General features: G+C 41.5%; 1 protein-coding gene across 2 annotated transcripts; it reads left to right on the forward strand.

Moving 5' to 3' along the window:
- Positions 1–1,970: 1,970 nt before the first annotated feature.
- Positions 1,971–14,453, forward strand: BZW1 (basic leucine zipper and W2 domains 1). Of its 2 annotated transcripts, none has more exons than XM_015110702.3 (12): positions 1,971–2,159; positions 3,619–3,692; positions 6,039–6,215; positions 6,365–6,459; positions 7,023–7,088; positions 7,793–7,928; positions 8,655–8,764; positions 8,890–9,060; positions 9,419–9,565; positions 10,643–10,781; positions 11,825–11,947; positions 12,789–14,453. In XM_015110702.3, exons 2-12 carry the CDS (start codon positions 3,629–3,631, stop codon positions 12,818–12,820), a joined length of 1,260 nt encoding a protein of 419 aa, XP_014966188.1. In that variant the 5' UTR covers positions 1,971–2,159; positions 3,619–3,628; the 3' UTR covers positions 12,821–14,453. The 2 variants fall into 2 exon arrangements, with proteins under 2 accessions (XP_014966188.1, XP_014966187.1); XM_015110701.3 differs by lacking the exon at positions 1,971–2,159 and adding an exon at positions 2,367–2,447.
- The last annotated feature ends 1,397 nt before the right edge of the window (positions 14,454–15,850 follow it).

A 15,850-nucleotide genomic window follows, 5' to 3' on the forward strand; every position in this document is an offset into this window, starting at 1 on the left:
TTTGCTACATACCCCACAATGGATGGTAATAGCAGGTTAAGAACCAAAAATGTGATGGGAAGTAAAGGCAAAAAACATTGGTCAGAGCTATCCCTGGGTATAAACAGAGGCATTTAAACAGTGAAGAGAAATGATTCAGGTTGCAGTTGAGAAGATTGTTCTGGCAATGTTGAGAAAGGGGATGGTAGAGTTAGGAAGTTATTGCAAAAGTCCCATTAAGTTAGGGGTAATAGATGCCTAAATCAAGGTGGTACTGGGGAAAGATGATGCAATTTTAAAACGTGGCAAAAATAGAAGATAAGCTTTGTGAGGCCATAGGCCTGACGTGTCACTATCTCTACTGGCCTCTAGCTGAATAAATATTTGCTGAATGAATAAATAAGATCTTGGTGGTGAGGCAGTGCATTATAATGGTGAAGCTAGACTGCCTGGCTTCAACTGGAGCTCTTCCATTTACTAGCTCTATGATCTTAAGACAAGTTACTTGACCTCGATGCCTCGGTTTTTTCCATCTGTAAAATGGGACTAATAATAGTGTCTAGATTATAGGGTAGTTTTCAGGATCAAATGGGGTTACTATATAAAGTGCTTAGAAGAGTGCCTGATACATACAGGTGCATATTAGTTATCATTTTTATTTGTGAAACGTTGTCCTTTAACAGAACTTCAGATGTGAAAAATACAGTTCTCGGGGAAGAGCAATCGACAGCACTGATAGTGTTAAACCAGCCATGAAGTGAAGATGCCAGATAGTGTGGACTGGAGCCTTGGGAGAAAGGATGGGGCTAGACACTTAAGAGATCCGACTCCGGCCACTTCCCTCTGCTCCCCACTGCCCTCCCAGTCACACCAGCTTCTTGAGGTTCCTCCAACAGATCAGTTTGTTTCCTGCCTCCTTCCCACTGCTGTTGCCTGAACTTGGAAGGGCATAGAGCCTGGAGTTAACAAATATTTGCTTAATGATTCAGTAGATGATCTTGGAACTCTTTTAAGTGGAGTAAATGTTAAATCCTTGAGAATGTATAAGACTGCCACGGAAGAAAGTATGCAGAGAGAAAAGGTGTCAGTAGAAAAAAGATCAGCAAATACCGTGCGAAGCCACATTCAGAGCGTAACCAGGATAGCTGGAGCCAGGATTCAAGGAGAGACGTAACACTCAATGCTCAGAGGAGGCAAAGAGGGTGAAGAATGAAAGAATCACTGGGTTTGGCAATAATTTCAGGAAAGAACGCTGAGAAAGTAATCTTCCATGAAGTTGTGGGGGGTGGGTGGGGGTAGAGGTCATATAGTTAATTAAGGAAAAGAAGTAAACTATTTTATCAAAAAGTTTAGGGAAGAGAAGCCACTCTCCTCCTACCAGTGAGGAAGCAACTGGAGAGAAGTAAACTACCGTACAGTGAATAAAAACATGGGGCTACATCCTGGAGGCGCTGTGCATCTCTATCTGCACACGTCCAGTGTTTTTCACACGCACTATCTTATCTGATCGTACCCCAGCTCCCTGATGACATAGCCTGTTCTGAGGGGTTCTCAAGGTGTGGACCAGCAGCAGCATCACAGAGAACTTGTTGGAAATGCACATTCATGGGTTCCACACCAGGCCCACAGAATGAGAAACCACGGGAGGTGCCCAGCAGTCTGTTCTAACAAGCCCTCCAAGGGATTCTGATGCTCTCCAAGTCCCCATAGCCACCACACTCGGGACACAACCGCTGCAGGGCACGGGGACCGCGGCTGGAGGACAGAATTTCCCCTTCTGAATCCTCGGCCTGTGTCCTCTTCACTCCTACAGGAGGCGGTGAACAACGAGACAGCCCCTCAATGCAAAGTCGCCCTGCAGGCAACTCAGCTGGAGCGAGCTCCGCCCATCCCGGTCAGGGCGGAGGCGAGGTGTGACTTCCTTCCCCAAGCCACGCCCCCATGCCAGCCACCGGCCTCCGCCCCCGCACAACCCGAGCGCCCCCGCCCTCGGGCTTCGACTTCCGGCGCTGGAGGAGGGGGCCGGCGGGGAGTGACTCCAGGAGGACGCGTCCAACTTCGAGACCGGTGGGGGCCGGCTCCGCTCTTCCAACCCCTCCGTGTGTTAGGAGGGCGGACGACGCAGCGGCGGAAGAAAAATAAGCTAGTCTAGGACACCTGTCCAGGAGACGTGGAACCCAGTAAGGGAATAAAGAAGCCTTGAAACGTCTCTCCCCTCCCCTCTCCCGGTCCCTCACCCTAATCCGCGCGGAATGGAAAAGACGGAAGCGACAGGCCACGATGAGGGCGGGGCGGGGCGGGGGGGGGGGTGGGGCAAGGGGAAGAAATCTCGCGATAGGACAGCGGTCCGGGCGGGGGTGGCACCTCTCCCTCCTCCTCCTGGCGTTAGTTCCGGTCGCAGAGGAGACACCGCCGCAGTTGCCGCTACATCGGGGATTTCTGGCTCTTTCTTCTTCGCCTTAAATTCGGTGAGACGCGGCGCCCCGCTCACCCCGGGCGGACGCTGCGGGCCGTGGAGGCTGGGCAGAGGGCGAGGGAGGCGGCGGGCTGAATGCGGCCCGGCTTGGATGGGCCCGAACGGAGGCCGCCACTTGAGGCCGGGCCGGATCCAGGGCCTGAAAGGCCGCCGCTTCGGCAGGGAGGCCGAGGGGCGGCGGCGGCCCGGGTCGGGAAGTGGGGTGCGGGTGCTCGCCGCGGCGCTGGTGGCGAAGGCAGTGGCCGAGCCGGGCTCCCTCCGGGCCGTGCCCGGCCTAGCTAACAAAGCCACCGTGGCCTCTGTTGGGTGATGTACGCGTGGGGGCTTCCGGCGGGCGGGGCGGAGGGGCTGCCACCACCACTGCGGCCGCCGCCTCCGCCGCTGCTTTCGCTGGAGGGCGGGCGGATGTACGGGGCGGCTGGGGCCCCGGCGCAAAGCGCCTCAGTACCTGTGGTCCACTCGTTGCGGCGGCCGCCACCGCAGGCGGCAGGGTCAGTGGAGAAGGAGCCCCGGGACCCTACGGCGCCCCGCTGTGGCCAATGGGGTCCTGGGCGGGAGGCATGGGAAGGGTGCGGATTGGGAGACACGTGCCCAGGGAGGAGGCTGGGACTGTGGGATATGGGCGAAGGAGGCTGGGCTGGCTGTTAATTTTGCAGGCCTGAGTGGTGCAAGGCGGCCGCTGTTGCGGTCACAGGCATGACCTAGGGCAGGGTGGTGCTGCCTATATATAACCAGGCCCATCAGAAGAAGGGGTTCACCTTTTGACAGTGTTTTAGAATTGGCATACACATTTTGGATGCCTCCTGACTATGGTGGTAATCTCCCTTTGCGTTCTGCGATGCCTAGTGGTCGTGGAAGACGTAAGTGAATGTAAAGAAGAATGTGGAGGAAACTGAACAATTAGGTTTATGATGGGTGATCACTGTAGCATTACAATGTCGCCTAAAAGTGTAGTTCGCAATACTAATTTGAAGGGTTTCTTGTAGAGAGAAATGCAGATTTTGGCGTACATTTGATTCAAGTGAGGGTAATTCTTTGTGCTTTCACCAAGCTGAGAGTGCGTGTTCCATTTGATTCATAAGTGATTATACTAAGGTTTGATGCTTTATTTTAAAAATTAATATTATGGCACTGAAATTAAGGCTTTATTTCTCCTTTCCTAGGGTGTCTTTTATGAATAATCAAAAGCAGCAAAAGCCAACGCTATCAGGCCAGCGTTTTAAAACTAGAAAAAGAGGTAAATATTTATGTTTCGATGTCTCTTCAAACCTCCAGAATATCTTGTGTATCTTGCCTCCTCTGACGGGCACTTGCATAGTACTAAAGCCTCAAGAGAAGACACCAGAAAGAAACTTGAATTTCTCGTTGACTGCCATTCACATACACCTTTAGTATTTCTACTGCTTTACTGCTCAAGCCTTAATTTTTAGTATCAATGTATCTCTAAGCCGGTTAATGAATATTCTTTTTAGTGTGAAGGTAAAATACTTTTTAAAACAAAAATAAGGGCTCTGTTTTCACTAGCAAGCAGTCTTATTTAAGCAAACTAAAATGAGCAAAGATGTTAATTTATAAAAGGAGAACTCCTAATGTAGTCACCCAGATTTTGTGAAGATTTGTGAGAGAAAACTCAGACTTCACCCATGGAAGTTAATTGTGGAACAGGATTCACATTGTAATGTCTTTTGAAATACAGACTTAGAAAAGTATTAGAATTATATTACTATTTTTTTTGCATTCGGGTGTACTTAGCTGAATGTTGAATTCTGTAGCAAAGTGCTGTGCTAGTGATATAAAGTTAAATAAGATGTAGTCTCATATATTTTTAATGTTATTGGTCAAAAGCATATTAACCTTATTTTACAGGTGGTTTTGAGGAAATGAAGAACTGGGTCAGCTACTGGTTATAAGTTGTGTTAAGTAGCAGACATTTTGAGATATATATTGTAGAATTTTAAAATCGCTAATCATAGGCTGTCTGTCCCCTTGTAGTAGTGGTGGGGAGACCAAAGTGTGATTTGATTCTAGTCTTTGCAGATTCATTTAGATTTAGCTGGTAAATTTTCTTTCTTTTTTGAGACAGAGTCTGCCTCTGTCGCCCAGGCTAGAGTGCTGGAGTGCAGTGGCGGGATCTCGGCTCACTGCAAGCTTCGCCTCCCGGATTCAGGCCACTCCTCCCTCAGCCTCGCGAATGGCTGGTACTGCAGGCGCCCGCCACTACATCCGGCTAGTTTTTTGTATTTTTTTTTTTAGTAGAGACGGGGTTTCACTGTGTTAGCCAGGATGGTCTCGATTTCCTGACCTTATGATCCGCCCGCCTCGGGCTCCTAGAGTGCTGGGATTACAGGTGTGAGCCACCACGCCCGACCTTAGTTGGTAAATTTTCTTAAGGAGCAGTTGTAAACTAGAACAGTTTGACAGTAAAATGGGAAAGTGTATCTCTTGAATATGTGGATTACTGATGTTGCCTTGATATAAATAATAGCAAGTAGCTTTATCATTATTATTATTATTAGCATTGGGGGAGATGTCGCTTCCCCAGTTCCAGATACAGATCATTCATGGCCTGGCTGTTGATGGTTAGGGTACTGGGTAGGGTATACAGCAATCCCTGTCTGGGACTGAGGGAGTTTCCAGACACAAGACTTTCAGTGCTAAAACCAGGAAAGTGCTGGACACACAGAGGTATTTGTCACCCTAGTACTGTGTGAAAATTAAGATACCATCTAGCCTAGATTGGGAAAGCAAAACCCTATTATGGAGTGTGTGAAAGCAACTCAGTAAAGGTCAGGTATGTGCACAAGGCTATGGTCTGGGAGCTTTCTGTTTTATTAATGTCATGTAGTATTCACAACAGCTTTATGGGATAGCTGTTCTTATCCCCATTTTACAGTAGGGGGATTCTGGCATGGCGAATGAGACTGTTTGCTGGAATTCAAGCGGTTAAATGGTGATCAGGATTTGAATCAGGCAGTTTAACTCCAGAGCCCATGCTCTGAACTACTACACAACACAGTATCATCTCTCGATTACCTAATTTCTCTCTCAGTTTTCCTTCTGAATAATAGGAAAAATCTGCCTCACAAAGTTGTTAACAGGATTAAAGTAAATGCTTAATATAGTTTCTGTCATATTGGGTGTTCATTAAATGTACTTTGTAAAGCTCACCTTCATAAATGCCAAAGGAGTGGTTCAATTTTTTTGTTGTTTATTGTTATGAACATTTAAAGAAAAGGATCAAGAGCTCCAGTGTCCAGGGAAAACTGAAAGTAATAAAATTTATCTGTTAGAGGATGGCCTAAATTTTGGAAAAGCCAAGAGGCAGTAGGAGGGCATTCCCAGTAGAAATTGCCTCATGGCAGTAGGAGCACAAGACACTAGCACATTTAGCTCACTTGTGAAATTGTTTGAAAAGTTGCACAGTTCTTGTGAGTGGGCCATCTTGTCTTGCACTTGCAGAGGGGAAACATGTAAAGGATGTGAATTTAACTTGTTTAACAATTACATCTTCATAAGGTGATAGTTTTGTGACATTTTGGTAAATCTTTTAAAACTAAATGTTTTGGGTCTCCTGTCTCCCCAGATGAAAAAGAGAGGTTTGACCCTACTCAGTTTCAAGACTGTATTATTCAAGGCTTAACTGAAACCGGTACTGATTTGGAAGCAGTAGCTAAGTTTCTTGATGCTTCTGGAGCAAAACTTGATTACCGTCGATATGCAGAAACACTCTTTGACATTCTGGTGGCTGGTGGAATGCTGGGTAAGTGTCTGGGGTTTGTGGGCTTAATAATTTAGAAAGGTATAGTGTATGGAGATTATGGAGACTCTAGAATATGAACTATTTGGCAAACTTGTTAAAATGGAGTGATTTTTTTCCTTGTGTTGTATTTTGATTTTATCCAACTTTAGCCCCAGGTGGTACACTGGCAGATGACATGATGCGTACAGATGTCTGCGTGTTTGCAGCCCAAGAAGACCTAGAGACCATGCAAGCATTTGCTCAGGTAAATGAAACTTAACATAATTGTTTTCAGTTAGCTACTATCCATGTGGTATATTTGAGGAATATTCTACTTTTAAGAGTTGTGGTTAGAAAGTTGAAGGAATTTGATTTTAAATTTTAGGGAGACTGTTCTTGGTGCAACGGGATGAATTAGAAACTTAAGATGTGTTAAGGTGAATAAAATAGGGAAAAATGAAATTAACTCTCCTGTTCCTATTTGTCCTGAAATTACTCAATTTTTAAGAAAAATGTCAAGCTAAAAAAGTCATTTTCGTATTGTGATTTCTCTAGTTTATCTGCATATATTTATTTTTAAAGTTAAATAAGTTGTGAGCTGATTAGCTTTTTAATCAAGATCTCATTGGAAAGTTTCATATGTAGTTATGTTTGTATTATTTTAAGCAAAGAATTAAAGTACATCTAACCTGGACATTCTTATGTGTCACTAGAAATTCTTCTCAAGCTGGTATAAACAGCTCATAAACTTATATCCAGTGAAAGGTTTACTACTTTGCTATTCTAGAAGTATATGAAGTTACTGAATTCATTTCATGTTCTTCATAGGTTTTTAACAAGTTAATCAGGCGCTACAAATACCTGGAGAAAGGTTTTGAAGATGAAGTAAAAAAGGTATGAGGAATAAGGTACTTTGTGGAAAAGAAAAAAATAGGGTTAGAAGGAGGGAATGTTAAATCCTAATTCTCCCACAGATTTGGGGTAATTTTGTTTGGTTGGTTGGTTGGTTTTTTGGAGTGTCACTCTGTTTCCCAGGCTGGGAGTGCAGTGGCTCAGTCTCTGCTCACTGCAGCCTTCGCCTGCTGGGTTCAAGCAATTCTCGTTCCTTAGCCTCCTGAGTAGCTGGGATTACAGGCATGTACCACCATGCCTGGCTAATTTTCTATTTTTAGTAGAGACAGGGTTTCACCGTGTTGGCTAGGCTGGCCTTGAACTTCTGGCCTCAAGTTATCTGCCCTCGGCCTCCCAAAGTGCTAGGATTATCGGCATGAGCCAGCACGCCTGGCCCAATATTGCATATAGATGCCCAGAAAACCTGATGCGTTTATCAATGACCAGGCACTGTTCGATACTAATTCACTTAATGTTTATAAAAACCCTGTGAGGCAAGTTTTATCATCCACATTTTACATGTGAGGTGCAGAGGTTGAGTAACTTGCCGATCATTCAGCTAATGAGTATTGTAGCTTAGATGTAAACTTGGATGGTTAGATCCCAGAGCCCACGTGTTGAACCAGTAGCCAGTGTAACATGCTTTACTGTTTCTCTTAATGTAATGTAATTGCTGTTTTAACCCTTAACTGTTTTACTTTTTACAGCTGCTGCTGTTCTTAAAGGGTTTTTCAGAGTCGGAGAGGAACAAGCTGGCTATGTTGACTGGTGTTCTTCTGGCTAATGGAACACTTAATGCGTCCATTCTTAATAGCCTTTATAATGAGAATTTGGTTAAAGAAGGTAATCAACCTTAAAGGATGGTCTTTAGTTGACTCAGAGTGGGGTGGGTAAGAGCATGGTTTACTGTTCATAGATGTGACTTCTGTGAAAGTCTTCGTTTATTAACCAGCCTTAAATTTAATAAGTTCAGTCTAATTCACTAGACATTTAATGAATACCTTTGGCATCCAGGTTTAATGGTTTTCTTTAGGAATACAATAGATAACCAGATTTAGACAAAATGTTGTTACATGTAATGCGAATACAATGAGAAATGTTGTGGGAACTCCAGAAGAGATTAATACCAATAGGGAGACTTGGAGAAAATGATGTTGGGGAAAATGTCAAGCTGGAAGGGAAAATCAACTCCCTGTTTGGCTCCAATTGTCAGATTATTCTGTACAGTAATTTTTTTTTTGAAGCTTTTTTTAAACTGCTTACAGTAGTATTTAAGTTGCCTTAGTGTAATTCTCACAACAGCCTTGTCAAGTGTAGAGACTATTGCCCTCAATTTATACTTTAGAAAACACTTTAAGTAACTTGGCCAAGAATATACAATTCGCAAATGGTGTAGACTAGGGAAATTGGAGAAGTGATAAAACTGTGGCCCAGGAAAGTTCAGGGTTAAGTTTGTGAGGAAAGTCCGTAATCCCATGTGATTGAAGTATGAAGGGAAGGATATAGAGGGGGATACAGTGATTGAAACCAGGAAGGTACTTCTGTTAAGTAAGCTATTTTCTTTTACAGGAGTTTCAGCAGCTTTTGCTGTAAAGCTCTTTAAATCATGGATAAACGAAAAAGATATCAATGCAGTAGCTGCAAGTCTTCGGAAAGTCAGCATGGATAACAGACTGATGGTTTGTAACTTTTCTTCCCATTCTTGCCAGCAGGTGTAAATGAGAGAAATTTCTCATTTTAAGACTGAAAAGAAAGTGTTAAATCTGATTTAAAGAAAGTTTAACCAGATAAATTCTTCTTTTAGGAACTCTTTCCTGCCAATAAGCAAAGTGTTGAACACTTTACAAAGTATTTTACTGAGGCAGGCTTGAAAGAGCTTTCAGAATATGTTCGGAATCAGCAAACCATTGGAGCTCGTAAGGAGCTCCAGAAAGAACTTCAAGAACAGATGTCCCGTGGTGATCCATTTAAGGATGTAAGTTTTTGTTTAAACTGTCTTTTTATGGCTAAGCTTCTAGCATAGAGATTTTCACTAATTTGAGGAACTTATTTCACTAGGATGAGATTGAGTTAATAGTAAGGATGTTATACTGGAACTTTGCCTCAGTCTTTTGCATATGCTTCTTTAGTGCCTGACTGAGGCCCAGAAATGTAAGGGACTGGAGCTCAGGGCATCTTTCAGTTCTAAAGGTCTCTTTCTATGTGGTACACATGTGGTTGCCAGTTGCATGGAAAAGGAGTTGTTACGTTTTTCTTAAAGGTCTAAACTTGATGTGTGAAGTATGTACATAATCAAAACTGACTTCTGTTACTAAATTTGGATTATTTTGCAGATAATTTTATATGTCAAGGAGGAGATGAAAAAAAACAACATCCCAGAACCAGTTGTCATTGGAATAGTCTGGTCAAGTGTAATGAGCACTGTGGAATGGAACAAAAAAGAGGAGCTTGTAGCAGAGCAAGCCATCAAGCACTTGAAGGTATTAGAACCATGCCTTGACAAAACAAACTATTCTGCTTTTATGTGGGGATCAGTGAACTGTGACTATACTTTTTAAAGAGGATTTATTGCATCCTGTGGTTCCTGGGGATGGCCCACCAGTAAATAGACAAATAGTAACATTAACTATTGAGGATAATCCTCTGAATTGGTCTGTGGTTCACAGATTAAAAACAAGAATATGGCCTGGCCAGGCATAATGGCTCACACCTGTAAAACCAGCACTTTGGGAAGCCAGTGCGGGAGGATTGCTTGAGCTCAGTTTAAGACCTGCCTGGCAACATAGTGAGACCTCATCTCTACTAAAAATCACAAAAAGCCAGTCATAGTGGCACATGCCTGTAGTTCCAGCTACTCAGGAGGCTGAGGCAGAGGATCGCTTGAGCCCTTAAGATCAAGACTGCAGTGAGCTTACGATGGTTTTGTCAGACAGAGCCTGGGTGACGGCGAGATCCTGTCTCAAAAAAAAAACATGATGAAAAGGAACTTAAGCCTGTAATTAGACGTTTGTTTTTGAAGCAGGTATTGGAAAATACTAATATTGTTTGACATTTACTTGGACTACTTGGTATAGTATTGTTTATTTTACTTAGCTACTTAAGTCAATTTTCTGGTTTTTTTGGGTTTTTTTTTTTTTTTTTTTTTTTTTTTTTTTTTTTGACAGTCTCACTCTGTCACCCAGGCTGGAGTGCAGTGATGTGATCTTAGCTCACTGCAGTCTCCATCTCCTCGGTTCAAGCGGTTCTGCCTCCTCAGCCTCCCAAGTAGTGCCTGGCTAATTTTTGTATTTTTAGTAGAGACAAGGTTTTACCATGTTGGCCAGGCTGCTGTCAAACTCCTGACCTCAAGTGATCCACCTCCTTGGCCTCCCAAAGTGTTGGGATTACAGATGTAAGCCACTGCGGCTCACGTCTTTTTAAAATTTCTGGTAAATGAGCTATAGTTTGTAGTGATTATAAAAGATGAGTTAAGTTCTGTATTGTCTGTATTGTAGGAGTTTTGTAATGGACGGTTATTTGTAATTAATGACTGAATCTTCTCTCCCTTCCTTTAACAGCAATACAGCCCTCTACTTGCTGCCTTTACTACTCAAGGTCAGTCTGAGCTGACTCTGTTACTGAAGATTCAGGAGTATTGCTATGACAACATTCATTTCATGAAAGCCTTCCAGAAAATAGTGGTGCTTTTTTATAAAGGTAATTTAGATTTTGAATTTTGTAAATAACATTTAATAAAAATCCTTGTAAATACAAAATGATCCAAATGATGAGTTATCTGGACATCAGCTGCCTGAAATATTTTACTTCTAGTTATGAGTCACCCCTGATTAAATTGGGTGCTTTTTAGTGCACTGGTATTTGTTTAAAACATCTAAACCCTATTCACAAGTTAAAGTATGAAATCCAAAGCCATCATTATGCGTCCTCAAACTTTGCCTCATACTCTAACCAGCTGTATGTTCCCCAAAGTTCAGCTAGATTCGATGGCTCACACTTGTGATCCTAACACTTTGGGAGCCTGAGGCAGGAGGATCGCTTGAGCCCAGGAGTTCAAGACCGGCCTGGACTACATAAGGAGACCTCGTCTCTATTAGAAAATTAGCCAGGCAATGGTGGCGCAAGCCTGTAGTCCCAGCAACTCAGAAGGCTGAGGTAGGAGGATCGCTTGAGCCTAGGAGGTCAAGGCTGCAGTGAACCAAGATTGTGCCACTGCACTCCAGCAGCCTGGGGAACAAGTGAGACCCTGTTTCCAAAAAAAAACAAAAACCGGGTCCTGTAGTCTTAGCTCTGTATAGTCATAGCTCTGGAGTTTTCAGCCTGTGTGAATCCTGCTTCTGTTCATCTTACCCTCCCACCCAGTGTTGACTTTCAGTAGTCCTTCAAGACCAGTTCAGAGTGCTTCTATAGCAACCCCAATTTCAGTTATCGTTCCCTTTTCTCTTGATCCCAATTTTAGAAACCTGGTCTAGTGGTTAGTAAAGACGAGACCTCTGTTGGGAGAAAATCCATTGCAGTTGGTCATAACACTTTGAAATTCTGCACTAATCAGACCAGCCTTGATCCTGTTGAGTGTAGTTGGTGTGCACACATGCATTATTCTATCCTCCAGTTCTCGTGGATGTTTTTAACTTTTCAGCAGTTTGTTTGCTAAGCAGGCATTTGCACATTAGGTGATTGTTCTAACTCTGTCTGAGTAGAGTATATTAAAACTCCCCTAATGCAGTGAGTTTTCTTTCCAGCTGAAGTCCTGAGTGAAGAGCCCATTTTGAAGTGGTATAAAGATGCACATGTTGCGAAGGGGAAGAGTGTTTTCCTTGAGCAAATGAAAAAGTTTGTAGAATGGCTCAAAAATGCAGAAGAAGGTAAGGATTTTCCTGTGTTTGTTTGATAATGCTAATTTTAATGTGGCCATAATATATCTTCACATGTGCTTCCTTCTTTCTAATGCGACTTTGTACCTGGAGTAGAGATTTTTGTTAACTTATAAGGCAGGTGGCAAAAGCTAGAGTTTAATTATTATAGTATATTTATGGCTCAGCCATAATAGTAAATGTTTTTGGTGAAATGGAAATTTTTGAGAATATTTAATGTTTATAAATTTGTGGATTTCTTTTTTTTTACTTTTCTGTAATTAAAAATATAGAGACAGGGTCTCACTATGTTGCCGAGGCTGGTCTTGAACTCGTGGGCTCAAGCAGCCCTCCTGCCTCAGCCTCACAAAGTGCAGGGATCACAGATGTTACTGCACCCAGCCAGATTTTGGGATTTCCAAGTGAATGCTTTTGAATATCTCCCTCATCTAAATAGGGTATTAATAAAATTCCTTAACAGCTTCAAAGTTATATGGAGGCTGGGTGTGGTGTCTCACACCTGTAATCCTAGCATTTTGGGAGGCTGAGGCATTCAGGTCACTTGAAGGCAGAAGTTTGAGGCCAGCCTGGCCAACATGGGAAACCCTGTCTCTACTAAAAATTTAAAAATTAGCCAGTTTTGGTGGTGGGCGCCTGTAGTCCCAGCTACTCGAGAAGCTGAAGTGGGAGGATCACTTGAACCCTGGAGGCAGAGGTTGCAGTGAGCCAAGAGGGTACCACTGCACTGTGACCTGTGGGAAAGAGGGAGACTCTTATCTTAAAAAAGCTTTGAAGTTATAAATGGGTACTTTGCTTTCTGATATATAATGTTTGCTTTTTTCCCCTATTCTAGAATCTGAATCTGAAACTGAAGAAGGTGACTGAATTTTGAAACTACACCCTCAGTAAAGCAAACAGGAGTTGTAGATAAAATGTCATGTCTCATGTGTCCTGGTTCTTACATCTTCCTACCTCCCTGTATCAAGCATGATATAAGGGCTTTCATGGCAAATTTTATTTTAACTGTTTCTATGGTTGCTGGAAATGTTGGGTTTAGTTTCTAAAACCATGTTTTAAGTAGCTACAGGAGCTATAGATTTGAATCTAATGTTGCATTAGTCTTTTCAGTTATCTTCTACCTCCTGTATTTTCTACTGTAATAATGTAATTTAAGGACTTCCACAATGAACAGTTCACTTTATTCCCTGGGTTTTCTATAAACAGTTTTCAAGATATGATTTGGTTAAAAAATAATTTGTTAAAAAAATTCTGTTTGCAAATTAAACTGGAAAAGTATCCAAAGTCTCAAAAGGCAATGATTTGTGTGATAATATGGCATGCCCGGAGCCCTACTCATCAATGAAAACCCCATATGTAATAATCGAATTCATTTAACATGAATCTTGAGTATGTGGACCATTGCTTGCATGTTAACTTTTTTTTTTTTTTTTTTGCATTTTTAACTCCAGATGTCCTAAAGCTCAATTGTTTGCTCTCTGGGTTTCATCCTTAGAGAAGCCATGGAGAACAGACTTGAGAAGTTTAGGAAATCATAATGGGAAGAAGAAAGTTGAGCTTTTTCCCCTTGAGAAACTTATGCATTTAGTTTGTATCTTTCCAGGCAAAACAAATGGGTATTCTTTTCATACAGCCATTTTCAAATGAACCTTAGAAAAGTCTTAACATTTAAGGTATTTTATGCACAGAATACACTTAGATTGATGGGAAAGAACTCATAACGGAGTTTGAGTGAAGAAAAGGACTGATGTACTAAACCCAGTAGAAATTGTTGAAAATGTTAAAGGTCAGCATGTTCTAATTGGGAATCTAGATATAGCTTAGATTTCCTATTGTCTTAGAGTATTTGCTATAACAAATGAAGTGCAATGACAATTATATATTCCTACTCGGTCATACTGGACTGGCTTCGTTCTCTTAACATACTCAGTAATGACTCAAGCCTCTGGCTATTAACATACCCTAGTTGCCATTTTTTAATTGCCATGAGCCAGATACTTCTTGGTATACAATTGATCCATTTATTTTAATGGCTGCCTTTTCATTTTCATCTTTTCTTGCTGCTACCCATCTATGTATGTAGTCATTGGGGGGAAAATGTAGCCACATTTTTTATGGGAAGACTTTGTGTTAAAAGTGAACATTTTGAAAGTTTTTAACTGGTGAAACTAGCCTGGAATAATGCCACCAGAGACTGAGTGGAAATCGCCCCTTTTGAAGGTGCCATTCTTATGAGCCAAAAGTTTGTCATTTAAAAGTTCATTTTGAGGGAATAACATGTAATATAATTTGAAATAAAGGTATAGAACCTTAAAAAGAATATTATAACTGATTGTTGTGAATGGGGTGAATTTGTTAAATGAATAACTTTGATAAAGTTTTTCATGCACAGACAAAATGTGTATTCACTAGATTTCTACGTAGTGATCTGCTTTTACTTTGTAATTTGTAGTTCTCAAAAGACTTTTTTTTTAAAAAATAAAGTCCATACTTACACTTAGGCTTTATACATCAGTCTTTTTTTTTTTTTTTTTTTTTTGTAAATTCCATGTTATTACCTAGTGGTATTGTATGTTGTGTGTTCAGATGTCTTTACTGTATCTGTATACCATTGAGTAATAATTAGACTCCCAAACTGTAAACCACCTACACAGAATTCTGATGTAGCTAAAACTACATTAATATTTCTACAGCCAATTCATTGCATGTTTCTGCCGTATAAAGTGCCATTTTATACTGTGTATAGTGAAAAAGTGTCATCTTCCAGAACTACATTATAATCTTTGATCGTTTGTTTCTTCATAATGACAGAGTAGTGTTTCTTAGTACAATATAGTAAGTGGGTATCACTGTGACAGTAATAGTGTAAACAAAGGGAATGCTTTATAAAAAGACTGCAGATTCTATTCCATATAAAAAGATTCTATTCTGAATCTTAAGTGGTAATTTTAGAATTCAGGTGCCAGTGCCAGCCTATGGCCTCAAATACGTAATTCTTAATATAGATGTTAAATTATACTTTTAATTATGATTGGATAAATGTTGATTTTTCTAACAGTGTCAGTTTCTAAGGATGTCTCCTCTTGGAAACTAAATGAGTTTTTAGAGCTGGTCATAAGTTTGTTAGCCTTACTCTGAGTTATAGATGTTATTTCATTATATATATAGATGTTTATTCCATTCTTATTTAACAAAAAAAAAAGCTTCCTTCCATATACCAAAAATGCTACAGGATATTTTGAAATAGCATAATGATTTTAGTTAGGGGAAATGCATGGGACCAAGAGGTTGGACTTCTAATTGTTTTTCGAAAGCTTTTTTCCATTATATCCCCAGCCTTTTTAGACTTTTTTTCTAATAGAGTCCCCCATAAATTTTAATACCATAGATATGCTGCATATGTACCGTATCTCTGCTTTATACATGCAAAGAGTAATTTTTTTTTTTTTTTTTTTTTTTTTTTTTTTTTTTTTTTGAGACAGAGTCTCTGTTGCCCAGGCTGGAGTGCAGTGGCATGACGTCAGTTCACTGCAATCTCTGCCTCCCAGGTTCAAGCAATTTTCCTGCCTCAGCTTCCTGAGTAGCTGGGATTACAGGCGGCTACCACCACCCCTGGCTAATTTTTGTATTTTTAGTAGAGATGGGGTTTCACCATGTTCGTCAGGCTGGTCTCAAACTCCTGACGTCATGATCTGCCCGCCTTGGCCTCCCAAAGTGCTGGGATTACAGGCGTGAGCCACTGCGCCCAACCAAAAATTTTTTTTTAATCCTTCTTGGTAGTGATTGACCCCCATTGAGAATGCATGCTCTAGTTTTTTTTAAAAGGGAAGAAGACCTAGTGATAAGCCTTTGCATTGGCAAGCATGTCTATACTGTGAAGTAGTAGTTTTTCTGTCA

Source organism: Macaca mulatta, chromosome 12 (genome assembly GCF_049350105.2).
Source record: "Macaca mulatta isolate MMU2019108-1 chromosome 12, T2T-MMU8v2.0, whole genome shotgun sequence".
Taxonomy (NCBI): Eukaryota; Metazoa; Chordata; class Mammalia; order Primates; family Cercopithecidae; genus Macaca; species Macaca mulatta.

Bases quoted from the DNA above. Each gene is read 5' to 3' on its own strand.
- BZW1 (XM_015110702.3), top strand. From the start codon at position 3,629: ATGAATAATCAAAAGCAGCAAAAGCCAACGCTATCAGGCCAGCGTTTT. The intron at 6,460-7,022 runs GTAAATGAAACT...TGTTCTTCATAG, and splicing joins CCATGCAAGCATTTGCTCAG to GTTTTTAACAAGTTAATCAG. The intron at 9,566-10,642 runs GTATTAGAACCA...TTCCTTTAACAG, and splicing joins AAGCCATCAAGCACTTGAAG to CAATACAGCCCTCTACTTGC.